This window comes from Arctopsyche grandis, chromosome 5, assembly GCF_051622035.1.
Source record: "Arctopsyche grandis isolate Sample6627 chromosome 5, ASM5162203v2, whole genome shotgun sequence".
In the NCBI taxonomy this organism is placed as follows: domain Eukaryota; kingdom Metazoa; phylum Arthropoda; class Insecta; order Trichoptera; family Hydropsychidae; genus Arctopsyche; species Arctopsyche grandis.
The window spans coordinates 28,466,874-28,486,076 of NC_135359.1; the positions used below are offsets into that span (position 1 = coordinate 28,466,874).

Sequence of the window (19,203 nt, forward strand, 5' to 3'; positions counted from 1 at the left end):
GTCCCACCGTTGAAGAGGATGCGCGCGCAGCTGTTTTGTTCGCGTTGACGAGCGATTGCGCCAGTGTGCGTGCCTGTGTTGTGTTGTGCCGTGTCGTGTTGTGTTGTTACTCGGCCAGAGTGTTGTTGTTGTGTCACACGTGCCCGCTGAACTCGAACGCCACACCGTCCACGTCCCCCGCACAGCCCCGGAGCCCCCAGAGCCTGCGCCCCGCCGCGCCCCCGCCTCGGCCCCCGCCGCGGCCCATGCTGCAGCGCGACCCACACCACTGAACAAAGACGTGGACATGGAGTGGGGCGAGACGAGACGAGATGGAGTGCCGATCCCTCGGGCCAGAGACCACAACCTGAGCCTGTGCTTCGAGCTGGAGTCGGCCGAGTTCCAGCAGCAGCCGCAGCTCACGATGATGGGGCTGAGCCCCGACCCCGACCCTGACGTCGACGTCGACGACGGCGACGGCGATGGCGATGGCGAGCCCACCCTCGCCAAGTGCGAGCCATTCCGCATGGACGACGACGACATCTTCCAGGTGCCATTTCGTCTCGTATTGCATCATTTTTTATTCCAACAGGCAGTTTCGCCATTTCACCACTTCACCACTTCTGAAAAGCTATCGAACTTCACTTTTGTGATGTCAGCTCGTTGGTCTGTCGTTATATAAACAAAAGCGATGCTGCATGCCAATTTTTTTATTTTGATTTTCTGCAATTAAATGTTTACGATTGTGAAAATAGGGTTGCCATTTTTAAAAATTGACAATTTTTTTTTAAGTTTTGCAACATTCTAAAATGCATTTGGACTATTTTGTTTTATAATAATAATAATCTTGTATATAATCTTTTTGATTGGCTGTCGTCAAATTCGTTTCTGATTGGCTGGATTGGTCAGTTGTTAAATATCATAATTTTTGTTCGATTTAAATAATAAATATAATAAAAAAAAAAAAAAGAATATTTTTTTAATGGTTTTCATTTTCATTAACCGAGCGAAGCCGGGTAGCACCACTAGTCTTATATATAAAACCGAAACGGCGCCTGTAATTTGTTTCTGATTGGCTGGATTGGTCAAAGACGTTTGTGATTGGTCGGTTGTTGAATAGTATATATTTTTTTTTTGATTCAAATAATAAATATAATATAAAAAAATAAATGAATATTTTTTTCATGGTTTTCATTTTCATTTACCGAGCGAAGCCGGGTAGCACCACTAGTCTTATATATAAAACCGAAACGGCGTCTGTAATTCGTTTCTGATTGGCTGGATTGGTCAAAGACGTTTGTGATTGGTCGTTTGTTGAATAGTATAAATTTTTTTTTGATTCAAATAATAAATATAATATAAAAAAATAAATGAATATTTTTTTCATGGTTTTCATTTTCATTTACCGAGCGAAGCCGGGTAGCACCACTAGTAATATTATAAAATATGAAAAAACTTTTTTTTTAATTTTTACACATGTAAAAATAAAAAAAGTTCTGAAATGACATACTTATATGATATTTGATTGTAATTGTAATGTAATTGGCGGATTGTAATTTGTTATAATATGTTAGTCCAATGTACATATCATGAAAGCTGAATCACTTTCTGAAGAAAAAAAGCGAATGCATCACTTTTCTGAGAAGCTCCATATTTGAAATGGGGGCATTTATGCGCGCACGTACGCATTTCCGAATGTACATTAAGCGCGGTTTCCGTCTTCGTTCGGTAACCGAAAAAAAAGTTTTAGTCCACGAATGATGGTTAGAAATCGTCAGGCTAAATTGGACATTCTAGCTTCCACCTTCTCGTGGTATTCACTGAACAGATTTGTTAATACAATTTGCTTATTCTAAATCTATTATTAATGTTTCTGACAAAGAAAAACTTTATCATATTTTATGCACGATTTCGAATCCGGTCTGTATACTTTTATAGGGGCCCCAGAAATTTGTAATACCCCAGGGTACTTAATGTATGTATAAAATATTATTAAATATTTACAAATTGTGTAAAAGTTTAATGTTTAAATCGAAAAACTGTTTATATATTGAAAAATAACACTTTTTTTCATTCACATAGGGAATGTTCAATACTGTCCGAATTTAAAAAAAAAAGGAAATATATCTGTTAATCGTATAAAAAGTTTGTTTACAATAACAAAACTAGACAAATTTATGATATAAACAAAAAAAATGTTCTGCAGGCGAAAATTTTTATAACCTTTCCAGCAATATTTTTTCAAAAATTGTGCAAAATATCTATATACAGAAACAAAATCAAATCAACATATGGCAAAACAGAATCAATCAAAATCTTCTTTACAATTCACGCTTCTTTCAGTTTCACATAAAATAATCACAATTTTACAACTTTTTTTTATCTAGCAAACGTGGAAGAATTTATAAAATTTAAAGCCATCTTATCAGATGATCAGACTTGTATATGCATGTATGTACATAATATACACATGGAACTGCAATGAAACAGACTTTGGAATCATATCCTTCCTTGAGATATGATTCAAATGTATAATATCTCCATGGAAAAAAGTATGACCTTTCACTATATCATATCTTCTTAGTCAAAATTGAATCAGTTTCAATTCTCATTATATAAAATCTATTTTTCTGAACCTCTTTTGGATCATCCCACCATTCTTATACCTACATACCTAGTATTACTACAATTCAACACAACTACATATATGTTATCTAATTCCAGGTGGACAAAGCCGACCTGATCCAAGGCCCGACACTGGCCGAGCTGAACGCTAGCGATGATACTTTACTCGATAATCTCAACTTTGATGACTTGCTCCTCCCCGATGAGAACAATTTCTACCTGCACATTGGAGATTCAATGTCGCAGACGTTCAAGTCCAGCGCACCTTCTTTGCAGGTGCATCCTCCCGCTACGCAGACACCTTCTCCTCACTTTAACCTCTATTACTCTGAAGGTATAGACAGGGATGTGTACACCAGAGATCGTTCCGGTGCGTTTTCGCCCGGCTCCGGACACAGCAGTCAGCCGAGCAGCGTGCATAGCAGCGTCCACGGCTCTCCATGCCTCGGATTGCAAGAGTTGCTCACGTCGAATATCAAACCGAAGCAGACACTGCCTCCGATACCAACCGGCCAACTCAAGCACAAGCATGTAGCCGCAGCCAGACTCTCCTCGTCAGCTCCGACACATCTCAGCTTGGAACAGGTATTATTTTTTTGATAAATCTATGAAGTTAATGACAGTGGTGTATCCGAATACCAAGATTTTATTCCAACAGCTTATAAATTGAAAAAAATTCGAAACATTTTAAAGAGGAAATTTAACCCTTAATGCTGACCAACGCCGATCGGCGTTTTGCCAACAAGTCCATGGGCCTGAAAAACTCCGATAGGCGTTGTATTGTGAGCATGTACAAAGTAAACAAGAATACTATTGGAAATGTTGGCGAAATTTTCAGCGTGGAAGGCTTTCAACAGAAAAGACGTCAGCACTCCAAAGGGTTAAGCCAATTCGCCGATAGAAAAAGATCTTTGTTCAATGTGTTTTGCCAGTGATGACGTATGGATGTGAAGCTTGGACAAAATTTTACACAAAGTCAAATGCACGCAAAGAGGTATGGAATGCTGTGTGTTTGGCATAACCAGCGACGTAGATCAGTGGTTAGCGTGTAATGCTTTCAACTGAGTGGTCACTGGTTCAATCCTTGGCCGGGTGCTGCTGAACAGATCTTGAATATGTGACTCCAGGTCGATCGTTTCTTATCAAAGTTTGACAATTTATCTGATTTGATTGAAACAGTTCCAACATATTGATAACCTAGTTCCGTTTCTCGCAAAATTCGAGTTTCCAGCATCTCAAATTTTCTGATTTATAAAATGTTTGTCAAATTTATTCATAGATGTTTCTATGATGCTTTTTAAATTGTTTATCAATGTTTGTCATTGGCCAGGAAGGTGCTTTGGGGTTTATTTGCTAGGCCTTCCTGGTAAACATATGTATATAAAATAAAATAATAAGGTTAGGTAAGAAACGAAATACACAGCTGAGAAGTATGATAAGGGTAGTTGACATAGTGGAGAGTGAATAAATTGAAATGGCAATGGGTGGGTAACGTGGTTAAAAGAATGGACAAGAGAAGTGCTGGAATAGTACCCGAGAGAATTTAAAAGGATGAAAGGAAGGCCACAAGGAAGATGGGTTGATGAAATTAGAAAAAAATGTGGGTTGTGATTTTTTTTATACAAATATATATATACCAGGAAGGCCTTGCAGGTAAACCTAAATGCGCTTTCCAGGCCATTTACAAACAATTATGTTTATACAGTATCATAGAGACATCTATGGACAAATTAGATATGCTATTAACTGATAGGAAAGTTTTTTGTCAATTTGGTGGAACCGTTTCATTGAAATTATAGGAAACTGGACCTGGAGTCACATATATCCAAGATCTGGCCAGCAACACCGGGCCAGGGAACGAACCCATGACCGCTCAGTTGAAAGCCTTACCCGCCAACCACTGAGCCATGTTGCTGGTTTGGATTTAAAGGGAAAGGGATGTTTTTGCAAGTTTCGTTCATATTCAAATCCATTCAATGCATCTCTGGCAAGTTTTGCATGCATATTTGAACACTCCAAGATGAATATGAATTGAAATTAACTTTCCCTTTATGCAGTAAATACCGTAACCGAAGTAAATTTATAAATGTTAGTCCAGACGGAACTGGGTACTTTCGCAAGTGAGATGATATATGGTATTTGCAACTCATGATGATTTTATTATATAACATATGTACGTACATGCATATGCACAACTAATCCATACATTGACTTCAAATTGCTTTACAAACATCGTGCAAATTTCCCATACACGTGTAGGCTTTTCGCAATAGTAACGGTGTTCGTATCAGAAATTAAACGGTATTGCCATTTGTACAAACGTGTGTAGTGTGAGTGTCGGTCGAATTTGTTTGTTGTTTACCTAACAAATTTTCATTATTTATGTTTATGTATGCGCACACGAGACTACACAACGTAAACAAACAGGTGTCATGTGTTATCGATCACCACATACATATATTGTTGTTGTTGTGTGCCGATGATTCAATGAATTATATTATTTAAGTAATAAACGTTAATAATTGCGTACAAACGGAAAATTTTGATTGAAAACTGGCGTTTTATCTTAATTGCACAATATGACTAATACATACGGTGCACTCGACCTATTAATGTGCATGCATACAATCAAGCTGATACTTTCTTCGAAACAGTTGATAAGATATTTGCTTGCTATATCTTTTTTGACCTTGTGTGTGATTTACTTTCTAATCTGATTTGTGTTTTTGCCTACAATTTACAATTAGAATCTAAAAAGCTGTATATCTTGTATTTTCGTTCAAGGGTACGAAAAGTAAAAATGATTTTTTTTCTATTTGATAAGATTGTTGCAATTGCCATTATCAGACGGTTTAATTGTTTGACCATTTTTTCTGATCGAAACATCATAAGTGAGGTAAATGAATAATATTTAGAATGTCTCGTAATTTATTAGACGATTTAAATTGTATGTAATGCAAATAATGGTATGTTATTATGTTTGTTGGGATAAAAATGTGTTTAAAATGTCATTTGCACTAATTTTATGTGTGTGCTAAAGCAGCGTTTCCCAATTTGATTTATCGCATCATTTATTTGCTTTTTTAACACATTTATTATCTTGTCATGTTTTCATACTTCAATAATTAGGAAATCCTTCTTTTCAAATAGAGTGGCTAAAATTTGGAATAGTCTATCCAGTGAATTAGTAATTTCTAGTTACATAAACCTTTTTAAAACTAAACTTGATGATTACCTTATAGTGGGCTTTTGTATTTCTTCCCTCTTGCAGTTTATCTTTTATATTTATTTTCCTCAATTTTGACTTCTTTATTTTACTTTTCTTTTTTTATCTTATTTGATTTTTGTATTATAACTTTATGTATGTATTTTAAAACCCCTTGGATCCATCGTCTATGCCGCCATTCCCAAGTATTATTAAATAAAAATTAAAAAAATTGTAGAAACTTCACTTCAAAAAGTACAATGTGAGCGGGTGACGAATTCTTCTACGAAATTCGCCAAAAACATTTAAGTTTATGAGTGTTCTTAGTTATTTGTTTGTCAAACATGCAGTCTTTCTAGGTTTTGTATTTCGTGGCTCCAGATTTGAGCCCGACTATGAAAGTGGAAGTTGCATTTTTAAGACAATGCTTTCTATACCTACATATATACATTTTTTGAGTATGAACGCTTGAAAATACTACAAATCAATAAAATACAAAAATTCTTATTATTTACTATTTTTTAAGATATACATACCTAACTAGTTAAGTTTTACAAATCAACATCATTTCTTCATTTAATAACATACATATATGATACGTATTCTATTTTTGTTTCTTGGCATATTTTATGTCGAAAAATATGACAAAAAGAAGGGAAGGTGGGGGTGCAAAAAATCTTGCCCCGGGCGTCATTTACTATCGATTAGTATTGATCAGAGCATCATTGTGGGCAGAGCAAGATTTTTTATAGGAATTCATTTGGGAAACGCTGAATTATGGAATAGGAGCGATGATTCAATAGATTTAAACAAGTTATATTTTATAATGTACGTATGAACGTATATCGAACAATTTGTCATGCGTTGAATACAATAAATAATATCCATACACGCAAATTGCACAATCATGCAATGTATTCATTTTTCCCATATAAATTGCACTCTCATAATTATTACAATTGACATATGACAGGATATCCAAAAAGAAATCTTTGCCCTATTTTTATAGTATAATATTAATATTGATATATTATTTTAAATCGTGCACGTGCTCACGTGTTTGTGTCAATAGAAGCACCGCAGCATTCTTATGCTAATTATTTTTGCATTAGTTGAACATGAATCATGGAGAATACTCTCGTAACTCGATATGTATCAAAGTCTCGGAATAATTTGCACATAGATTTCAGCCTGGATGTGTGTTATTATTATTTGGCAAAAAAATGTGCATTATTCTTGGAAATGCCTACTTTCACGTTATTCACAGTGGAATTTTTTCATAAGAACCCCTCGAGATTCTAATTTTAAATGAATTCCTCAAGTTTGGTTTATGCAGAAGTATGACAAATCGCAAGATTGCACCACTTTTTCCCGTGCCGGCTTACATTCATTATTCGTTAAGTAGGAAACAGACACGATTCGGTGTTTCTGGCATTGATTCAAATTATACTTCTTTTGTGTTCGCATAAGCTTCTATGCACTCATTTCGGATCGCGCCGTTGCTTATTAATCGGTATTTAATTATACACGTTGCTTCCCAAACTTCTCGATGTAACGAAATGGTTCGGTTCTGTTTCAGATATGGCAGAGGCGGGAGCCGCGGAAGCATTTACTGTCTACGGGCTCCCTCGCCGAGGCCGGATCCACTTCTTCCCTTTCCACGGGAGGCGTGTTGAGTCCCGGCGCTCAGGAAGACCTCTCCCATGATGAAGACACTGATGAAGATAGCGATAGATATGAAGACTTTTCATCTGACAATGGTGTGTTATTCAAAATAAGTGTTTTTATTATTAGCATGTGCAACACTCGGTGTGTGTTGCATCATCAAGTCTGCTATCAGTTGGAAATTCTGTTATACACGTGTACATCTCATAATTATTATTTCATAGTGCTGCATGGATTAATGTTCACGTCGAATCGATGGACGTTTGATGTGAATTGATGTTTTTTTTTTCATGGTGAAAATTTGATTTTAGATTCCGATGGCGACGATACGGATAGGAAACAACGTAAGAAGATGTCGTCCAAAGCTGAACGCTATTTTTGGCAGTATAATATTCAAGCTAAAGGTCCTAAAGGTCAGCGCTTAGTGCTGAAGACTAAGTTGGAAGATCCTCACGTGTTGAATGAAGTTACAGATCCCGTTTTCAGTCCCAGTTGTAGTTTACGTGGAATCAAACATAGGTAATTTAGTCGCGAATCATTATGTATTTGTCTGGATTTGTTTCTGTGTACTTTTCATATTCACTTATTTAATTATTTGCACGAAATTTATGAAAATTTGGAAACTTCTTTAGCGACTTCAACTTTTCTTAGAAATTTGAAGTATTTTGAGGTACAATGTTCATATACAAATGAACTAGTGTTGTACCCGATGACATATCACCGCATGGGTGTTGGCATATTAAGTTATTAAATAAATAAAAAATTAAAAGAAATGTGTCGTCGGTCATGTGTTCGATGTCCCTGCGAGGTCGAATTTTTTTCCAAATACTTTTTAAATATATTTAATTGTTTAATATGAAAAAAAATTGATAAAAATACCTACCTGTCTATGTACATATAAACAATTTAAAACACCGATAGAAAAATTAATTAATCAAGTAAATTTTCAATAGATGGCGGTCAATTCTCAGTATATATAGAAGTTTTTTTCTTTTGTTATTGTATTCGTATATACGTTTTGGCAGTAGTTTAGCTGTGACATATACATATGTATATGTATGTATTAGGGTTTCTGTATTCCCAGACTTTTTCAATTCCTGGGACACGGGACGGACCCTGTGATTGTTCCCGGGATTCCCGGGATCCCGGGACACATGTTAAATGTTTTTTCAGTTTAATATATTTTTTATTATTAAAAAAAATATTTATTTATTTACAAAATATAAAAAAAGTAAACTTATTTAAAGTAGCTTCTTAAGAATATTAAAATATTTAAATGAGAATCCGAAAGCTGATTTCTAGATTTGGTACAAAAATTTCCAGCAATGGAAAAAACAAATGGAAAAAAAAAAAAGTTGAGAATATTTTACGATTCTTTGTGTATTTGATTTATTATTTCCCTTCGTGCAGTCTTGAAAATGTTGTATATTTTCAATATTTTTTTAAATCCAATTCTCGGGATTCGAGATAAGAATTCCCGGGACATGGGACAACAAAAATTCCGTGAATTCCCGGGAATGTTTGTTCCGGGTCGATCCGGGTCAGAAACCCTAATATGTATGTATGTCGAATCGACTATTAGACTATTACGCGAGCGTTATCTCAGACAGACAGATAGACACACAGACGGAATAGCGATATTATATATATGATGGATCAAAGATTGGCGTTAGTTGGATGCTTTTCGCACAAAAAATGGTTCACTTTTGTCTATTTATAAGAAAAACCATGCTTTTTTGCTCTCTTGCTTTGAACAATAATGGAGCAGTCTATTGTTATTTGAAAAGCATCCTTCTTTACTAGCCGATCTTTACTAATGATAATACAGTTTCTTATTAACACTTTGTAAGCGGGTAGGTCGCGCGGCCGCCTGAAAGGCGAAAGCGGGCGTGTTTTCGCGATATTGCGGTTTACTCTCAATACTCGCTAAAATTCGTATAACTCTCGAAGTCCTCATTGAATTTCAATAAAAATTTTGATTTGTACTCGCGAGTATCTGCAGATTCTATTTATGAACACCACAACACAAAAAAGTTTTACTTTCACTTATAAATACATATTGTTTTATAGTTTTAAAGTTTTAATTAAAAAATGGCTTATAACATAAATAATAGTTTTATACAATATTTACAAATGGTAATTAATAGTTTACGCGTGTATGACATCTATCAAAGCAGGTACCTTTATGAAGTGGAACGTTACAGAACTCGCAAAAGTATCGGGTTTCACTGCTGTTCTTTTGTGCAGTACACATGGATATTTTTTTGTGCCGCTTGTCATTATGGGTCGTAATTTATGACTTCGTAAATCCATAGATAATCCTAGGGGATGGTCCTTTGTCGTTGCACGCTTCGTTAGTGCTGGTGTTGTTGCATTATTATCGGCAAATATTTGATCCTGATCATCAGCACGAGAAGCCATTTTTACGGATTAATTCAAATTCAAATTCACGAAAGCGACCAAAAGAACCGAAAAGGTCAGCGTCTTACGGAAACCTACATCTAGGGTGAAATAGGAAGAAACAAGCGAAAGATTGAAAAAAATGGGTGTGACAAATTTCAAACACATGTTACGAGTTTAAATGGTTCCACGAGACAAAATATATAACACAGGTTCCGATTTTATCATTTGTATATGAAGTATGTATCCAGTTATAGAGATGTCGTTGATTAAAAATATTTTAAGAACACGAGTTTTCTCGTAATCCGCAGTCCAAGAGCAGACTACGTGAACACGAGAATTCTCGTGAACCGCCATCAAGCGTTGGGTACTCAAACACGAGAATTCTCGTGACCCGATCACAAAGTGTTAATTATATATCTTACTGAATGTATACTCTAGATTTTTTTTTATTATTTTTATAGTGGGAAAGCAAGAAAAGGCGATGGTAATGATTTGACACCAAATCCAAGGAAACTTTATATGATCGGAAAAGAGTTAGATAATCTCGGTAGAATTATCAACGATATGACCCCAGTTAGTGAATTGCCTTTCAATGTTAGACCGAAGAGCAGAAAAGAAAAGAATAAGTTAGCTTCAAGGGCTTGTCGTCTCAAAAAGAAAGCCCAACACGAGGCTAATAAATTAAAATTATACGGACTTCAACATGAACACAGTGAGTACATAGATTCAACGTTTTATATACGAAAAGCAGTTGGATGAAAGTATATTTTATATTTTGTTAAATTTTGCAGGACAATTGATGAACGGTATATCGTATATTAAAAAATTAATAACAAAGAAAATAACAGATCCAAACATCACGGCGCCTCAATACGTTTCCGATATTGAAAAAGTGGTCAATAGTGCAACAAGTAAGTGTTTTACAAGGTTTTTCCTTGTTTTTTATTTTCATTTGAGCGATTTTTATCATGTTGTTTTTGCGTAATGTTTTTCAGAAGTCCAAATAGCCGGCAATTCGTCAGAATTCGTCAACAGAGTTCTCGATAAGGTAAAATCGGGAGTGCCAGACGGAGGGCTACACGAATTTTAAACGTTGGCGATATTGATGCAGTCATTTTATGATCTTGCTCTAGAAACACATCATCATCATCATATGCATACTTTACAGCATTTCATACGTACCAAATTAGTTATATGAACTTTTTTTTTTAATTATCATTTGTGATAGGTTTTAACCATACTTTTAATTGATACGGGTTAAACAAATTGATACAATCCATTGTATTTCTGTTACGAGAGTGATGATCGTGTTTTCCAAGCGCAAACGACAAAGTCGACATATACTTGACTACATATATTATTTCGCTTTCACATTGTGATATATTTCTTTGAATTACAAATTCTGTGTCTTCATAATATTTATGTATTTAATTGTTATTTATATATTTTCATGTTGAATAATCGTTTTGTCATATTATTTTAGTTCAGGGTCATAATAATTCCGCTGGATCGGTTTATATGTAATGCATATGTAATAAGTAATATATTTTCGACATTGTATGTATTATATAATGTTAATTCATTAAATATTATTATTATTATATAAACTTTTAAGATTTTTCTACAATATAGTTTTCATATTTTATTGTGTTTTGGAATATTACAATGGCTACAAATATTCTAAATAATGTTATCAAATTTTTTGTTTATGTTTCAATCTGTTTATTTGCATTTGCACAAAATTTTACACTTAACTTTTTTATATTTTAACAATATGTTGACAGTGGTGTAATTAGTTACGTCCCTGTTATGTTTTTATTAAATGTTTATATATTGTTTTTAAAAATTTTACTATTTTCATATTTTTAAATTCAAGCAATATCCTCATTTGGCTATATTATTATTATATCTAAGGTGGCTCTTGTACTTATACAAAGATTTTGAATAGACGTTTAAGTCTTTAAATATTACCGACTACTTAGTATGACAGTGAAAACAGTATCACTTTAATTATCATTTATTTCTATCATTGACAAAATTTTTTTTTGAAGACTCCTAAATTCCTAGACGTTGTAAACGATCATGTGTTAAAAATCATGTTTATACAAAGAATATGATTAAATAATTAGTAATCAATTAGTAATGCACACATTCCTATGAATACATCAGTGTTTTTATTATCAAATTAAATCAGTTAAAGTATTTTTTTTTTTGTATTTAACAGCACAATGTATGCTTCTTATTCGAGTATAAATATAAAGTTTTCAAGTATTATATTTTTGAAAAGTAAAAGTATAACCAAACGTTGGATTTCAAAAATTCTATTGTATATGCACAAATAAAATATATTTAATAATTGAAAAAAAATGTATCAAATGAAAAACGTAAAAAAAACGCATAAAAATCGACGAAAAATAAAAACAAAACATTATTTATGAATCATTCGTCTAAGTCAATGAATTTACTGTATTACATTGTAAGCTTTTATATATTTCGATACGATAATAAGTATATTCATGTATGTATGTATGTATATTTATGTTTAAAGTGAAAGTCCTCGCCTACCTTTAACCACTGTTTTCTGCCTTCCCGAATCCCATTCGATAATAAACTGTGATGATTGATTTACATATATTCAATTTAGTGTTGTGCTAAACCATGCATATATATATATATATATATATATATATATATATATATATATATATATATATATATATATATATATATATATATATATATATATATATATAACTTATATAAATATTTAATACGTATATTTTTTCAAATACATTATAATATAATATAATAAAAATACATATATACAAGCAAAACAAAAAAAAAACAAATTAAAAAAAAAATAACGAAAAATCTAGCGAGGACTTGCCGTCGTGCCAGTGCACGTAATATGTATGTTTAATACATAATTTAAGCTTTAAATTAAAGGACTAAATGTGATGTTGACGTACCTTTATTTTGTTTATATAAACTATATGTTTATTATATTGTAAAACCGAGTGTTTTTTTTTATCTATATATATGATGTGTGTAAAAATATTGTATTTATACATGATGTTTTGTACTCAAATAAAATTACGTTGTGTATATAGTTTATATTAGCCGATAAGGAAAGTACTATATATAACTACATATAATAATATAATTAAAAATCATTTGATTTTTATATTACATGATATGATATGACCATATTTTACATATATAATAATAAATTACTATAAAAACCTATTCATACAGACCACTTTAAAATGTCACGTTTTTATATATTACATATATATATGTATATTATAAATCAGATCGTAGTCGTAAGTGTTTTTGTATTATGTGAATATTTACAAATTAATTATTCAATTCTTGATCTATCGACGTGCAATCTCAATTTTATTTTTTTTCACATCTGTAATTTTTCGTTCCACGCTTTTCTTGACTTTTGTAAAATTGAGTTATGTTTGACAAGTGTGTATGTAATAGTATTTTTAAAGCATAACAGTAAGTTTTTTGATTATTATATTTTGCTCAGATGATAGCTTTTTTCTTTTAGTAATAATCATCGGCCGATAGATGCATACTTTCTACGGTGAATTGATTAATGTCTCTGTTAAGTGATTATTGTGTCATTTAGTTTGTACCTACATATATATATATATATATATATATATATATATATATATATATATATATATATATATATATATATATATATATATATATATATATATATATATGTATATCATGTGATCTGTTAAGGCTTTTACATTATCTAATAATATAATAATAATTTATCTGATTTGTTTTTAAATTTAAGGCATATATATGTTTTTTTTTTAGTAAGGTCGATGTCGGATTTAATTGACAGGTAATCAGTGGCATAGCCGACGGGGTCGATGATGAGTTTAATTTAAAAATACTGATTGAATAGTACAAAGCAAAGTTGATTCCAGCTTTTATCGGTATTGTGGCTAATACTTTTCACATTGCTCGTGTGGTTGAGAGTTTTCTTTACGTCGGTTCTGTCGCTGTGTCCTTCAGGCGTTGTTTATGGTTAAATTATGATATATAAAAGTGTATTGAGCTTGTACTGTAATCTCTAATTAACACGTAAGTACAAAGTATAAAACATTGCAATTAACAAAAAAGCATAAAATTTATCAAATCTATATATAAAAAAAAGTCTATTTTATTAGATCAGTTGTTCTTTCAAATTTTTATTAGTATATATACATATAATATATACATAGATATTATATCAGATTGGATTAAATGATGGTCAATTAAATAAAAAATATTAGTGTGTAAACTTGGGATTGTATGTGAAGCGAATGTAATTAAAAAAAATAATAATTTGTTAATAAATTTAATTATTAGTATCGTATCATATTTTATACTAGTGTACAATATTGTAAACAATTTTCAAGAAGTAATAAGTATTCATGATCAATAATGCCTTGCTTAGAGTCGCAACTAATTTGTTTGCCGATTTAAGGAAAATTCATATTTAACGACACTTGTTTATCAATCTTAATCTTTTTGTCATCGTAAAATTTATCTAAATGAAAACAATTTGATAATTAATTGTAAGATTTGAGACGTGTTTGCACACGTGAATTATTTTATTATTATTACAGGTGCATATTTGACTAACAACTTGGTGATTTAAATGATTTTTGTTTGAGTAGTTGTTGCAGAAGCTTATTGTTTTTATGTATATGTAGATTTAACCTTTTACTTGTCGATTCCGTTGCTGATGAAGCTTGCAATTTTTTCGTTATTTCTATCGAATATGCACCGTTACCATAAATTAAGTTATGTATTTTTTTTTTAAGCATATTTATTATATAGCAATCGACATAGTCGATTGAACCGACCAAATATTTTTTCTATAATCATATATATGTATACATGTATAATTATAATTTATTTTATTATTATTACGGAGATTCAATTAAAATGTATGTCGATAGACGATTAAATTAAAACATTAATTGTGCACATGTCGATTGATTGTGCCGTGAGGGAATCGTTTATTGCTGGTTGATAGATTTGTTTCTCTGTTTGTTTGTTTTTTTATTATTTTTTTTATATATAATATATACGGTATACTTACATATATAGATTGATTTATGTTGTATTATTAAGTTTCATATGTTAAGGTCTAATAATATAACGGTTATAATACGAACAGGCGTCCGATTGTGTGTGCGTATTAGATTCAAATTTCACTATTTAATATTGCAATGCATATTTTTTTATTATTATTCGGCTTTGGTAAAATCTCTGGTTTGAGATTTTTTCTAAAAGTCTTTCAGCGTTTGGATCAATTGAGCCGAGTCATCTGCGGCCATTGGAATTTTCACTAGCGAGTGTGAAGATTTTCTTTATAGCCATGTTTTCTATCTTACCTGGGACTCGTATTTTCAACAATGACGATACTATTTTTCCGATTTGATTATTATACATTTGTTGTGTACTGATTGTTGGCCTAAGTCATGTTATTATGTATATATGTATACATATTTTCCAAAGTTATTCAAAATTGTTTTTCTTTATATTGAATTATATACATATTTGATATGATTGTTATGTTTTAAGCTCAGATAATGTGGCCTTAAGGTCTACGATGCATAAATGACGCTTTCTTTTTAATGTGTTACGGTAAAATTATGTGTATTCGAACTTGCAAATCTACCAGTGAATCTGTTGCATAAAAATTTGAACTTGAACACTAACGTTAAGTACGCGGTGTACTTTTTTGCCTTGACTTAGTTTTATGATTTAAAAAAAAACCATTCTGCGATGATAACAGGCTGTGTAAAAATGTATAGTTTTATAATGTTGAATACGAATATAATGTGGGTGGTGTGGAGGAAACGATATAATTATAACTGTATTGTATTATCAGAAATATACATATATTTTTACTGTATATATATATATTTTTTTTGTATTGATCAACCTTCGCCCAATAATAAACTGGTTTATATTAGGCATTTATTATGTTTAACCCTCCCTCACCGAAGTGGGGTATGCAAGTGCACCAATTTTTACGTTTTTCGTAATAACTATGTGGTTTTCAAAGCTATATACACCCTATATTTCTTGAATTCCTAGAATGAACTACAAGAAATTTATTTTAATAGATTTTGTATGATTTAGAAAAGGGGTACATCGTAAAAAAATAAATTTATACGTTCCAAAGTATGATTTAAAGGCGGTAGCGATAAGTCATGTTTTTGACTGTTCGCTTGCATATTCTTGTTGATCGATGAATCAATGCGAGAGAAAGAGACGGCTATATTTTCGTAAGCTTTTATTTTCGTCGCTTTTGGCGCGTGGCTATCGAGTCATGCATTCGCCTGTTGGCCTTACCTATTTTTTAATACAAAAATAGTCAAAAACATGCTATACAACTAAAACTTTTTTATGTTGATGTTTAAAATGATTAATAAGAGAACCCATTTGTATTGAGAAAAGCTGTATTTTGATTAAACAATACTGGGGTCTTACTCGACCCCGGTTCGGGACACTCGTTCGATCTTGACGCTCCATCCTTCAAAGGTTAAACCTTTAAAAAAATACTAAGAGTTGATATCACAGTAGCTTGTGGAAATTTTCAGCACTGTAAGGGAGAGATTAATGAAAGTCTATTAAAAAATGCAAAAATGATTTATTTCAGCAACAATTTTTTTTACGTCTACTGACTAGAAATAAGCGAATTAAATATATGTCACGTACGGAAAAAAAATATATTGATAATACATTCAAAGAAATTCATATTTGACATGTACGATACATATACAAATATGTATGTATATTAAAAATTAAATTTTTCGCAAAATTCATTACAAGTTTTTATATAATAATAAATATACTTTTTAATTAATGATATAATATTAAATTGTCTTTCTATAATATATATAATATTTGTAATCATTAAATAGTATTTTTGTTTTTTTTTTTTTTGGAAAAGAAATTCAACAACATTGATATAATTTTTTTAATGAATAATTTAAGCTAAATGTCCAAGCGCTACTAATTATTATTATTTTTTTGTTTATTTAAAATTATAGGGAAAAAATTTCATTAGTCTGTTAACGTCCACCAGGCACATATTTCTTATTTACATCAATAATGTATTAAATTAAATTATGGTTTAACCAAAACAATATATTGTATAACTATGATAAAAACTGTCGATCAATAGCTACATACGAGGAACTTAAAGTCGGTACAATCTACAAAAATAAATACAATCACACAAAATTAAACTAAAAAAAACATAGTTTATCAAAATGTATGGCACCATATATATATATATATATATATATATATATATATATATATATATATATATATATATATATATATATATATATATATATATGTGCAATGATGGATATGTATAGACGTTTTTTCCGGTGTTTTATGAATCTAATTTGTAGGCCACATACTTTGACGTTGAGGTTTCTTAGGATACGATGATGATGATGATACAAAAATATTGAATTGTTGAAAAAATACATTTTCTTCCTCGGTTTAATTTTGTAACTTTTCCGCTGATTTGACAAAATTAACAATTTTTTCCATACGTCTATGTATATTGCTATAATTGTAAGCGAAGAATCGAAACGATAATAATTAAATAAATAATTTACGGGACGAAAACAAATGCATTTTACGATTGAAAATCGTATACTTTTGACACGTATAAGATTTTCAACCGTAGCCGATGCCGAACAATAATAGATTTTGCTAATTTTATTGAGATATAAGTGCGGTGAGATTTAATTGCTTGCCATTTTTTAAAGTGCCTCTGGCAAAATGCAGTAACTTACATTTCAATGAAATCAGCGAGCTCCATCGATGACGTAAAAAACAATCATGTCTTATCACAGAGTATAAATAATTGGTATCATTTCCTTTTTTTAAAAAATTAAAATTTCACCTAACTATATATACATGATACAGGTGGGGTGGAAACAATCAGGCGATTTTTAACTCGAAAATGAGGACTATTATTGTAAAGTAAATATTTAATAGCTACATAAAACCAAAATATATAGTATAGGATTATGCAAAAGTCATATTTGTGTAATTCGAAATTTGTTGAATTTCTACTCAGATGTTATCCTTCAACTTTTGTACGGTTTCAATTCGACGAACATAGGCTTTTTACTTTAAATAACCATACAGGAAGAAATCAAGCAATGTCTCCAAAACGAGACATGCCGTTTCAACACTTGCCTTACTGTGCTGGACGCCAAGCGTACAGTTTTAAAATATGTGTTGTAACTTAGAAATAATTCAAAATCTGCGAGGCTAATTATTGTAATGAGCTATAAAAATCATTTCATCATGTACTAGCTGAACCCGGCATGCGTTGCAATGCTACAATAACGCATGAAATTCCCGTTCCCATTTGTCAGAAAACCGCAGGTGTATAGCGCACGTTGTCGCGACGCGAAAACATATGAAATTATAGCGTTGCAATGACACTTATTCCCGTTTCCGTTCTTTACCGTTTTTTTTTCACAGAAATCTTCCCGGACATGCATACAACATATCCTGAAAGTTCCATCGTAATCGGTTCAGTGGTTTAGGAGCCTATTTGAGACACACACAGAGACATTCATTTTTATATACATATATATATATATATATATATATATATATATATATATATATATATATATATATATAGATTAAACGTCGAATAATATAAAATAAGAGCAGGAAATGAAAAAAATGACGCAACGCGGCGTACTAAATACCCCCCTCTCTCGATCTATTTAGTAAATGATTATTTCTGTTGATATTAATCAATGCTTTTGATTCGTAATGACATTATTCGAATCATAGAGGTTTTGATGAGGAATACATAAAATATGAAGACCCTGCATTCAGTTTATTAAATAAAATATAAGCCTTGGTCACTCGTTATCCATCACAGTGTGGCAAGTATTAACCCTTTGAATGCTGATCAACACCGATCGGCGTTTTGTCAATAAGTCCATGGGCCTGAAATAAGCCAATAGGCGTTGTTTTATGTAAAAAATAAACAAGAATACTACCCGCTTAGCCTTTCCAGGTAGCATTGAACATGGGTCGTGTAATCCGTGTCAATGTTTATAAAGACTGGTTTAAACTGGAATTTCTGAATTTATAACCATAGCAGAATTTGTCGATGGAAATCCCTAACTGCTGAGTATTTTAGATTGTGAGCATTACATTTTAACAACAATAAAGAAGATGGAACTAGTTTTGGAAAAATACATTCATCAATAGACTTATTTTGTTTATTTTATATTGTT

General features: G+C 31.7%; 1 protein-coding gene across 1 annotated transcript; it reads left to right on the forward strand.

Annotated features, from left to right (window-relative positions):
- Positions 1-11,099, forward strand: REPTOR (repressed by TOR). The gene is made up of 7 exons (XM_077431391.1): positions 1-529; positions 2,704-3,189; positions 7,389-7,569; positions 7,786-7,993; positions 10,339-10,589; positions 10,669-10,788; positions 10,873-11,099. The coding sequence occupies exons 1-7, from the start codon at positions 287-289 to the stop codon at positions 10,965-10,967; spliced, it is 1,584 nt and encodes a 527-aa protein (XP_077287517.1). The 5' UTR covers positions 1-286; the 3' UTR covers positions 10,968-11,099.
- Positions 11,100-19,203: the final 8,104 nt, after the last annotated feature.

Coding starts and splice junctions, on each gene's coding strand:
- REPTOR (XM_077431391.1), top strand. CDS start 287: ATGGAGTGGGGCGAGACGAGACGAGATGGAGTGCCGATCCCTCGGGCC. Junction 3,190..7,388: donor CACATCTCAGCTTGGAACAG/GTATTATTTTTT, acceptor GTTCTGTTTCAG/ATATGGCAGAGGCGGGAGCC. Junction 7,570..7,785: donor AGACTTTTCATCTGACAATG/GTGTGTTATTCA, acceptor ATTTGATTTTAG/ATTCCGATGGCGACGATACG.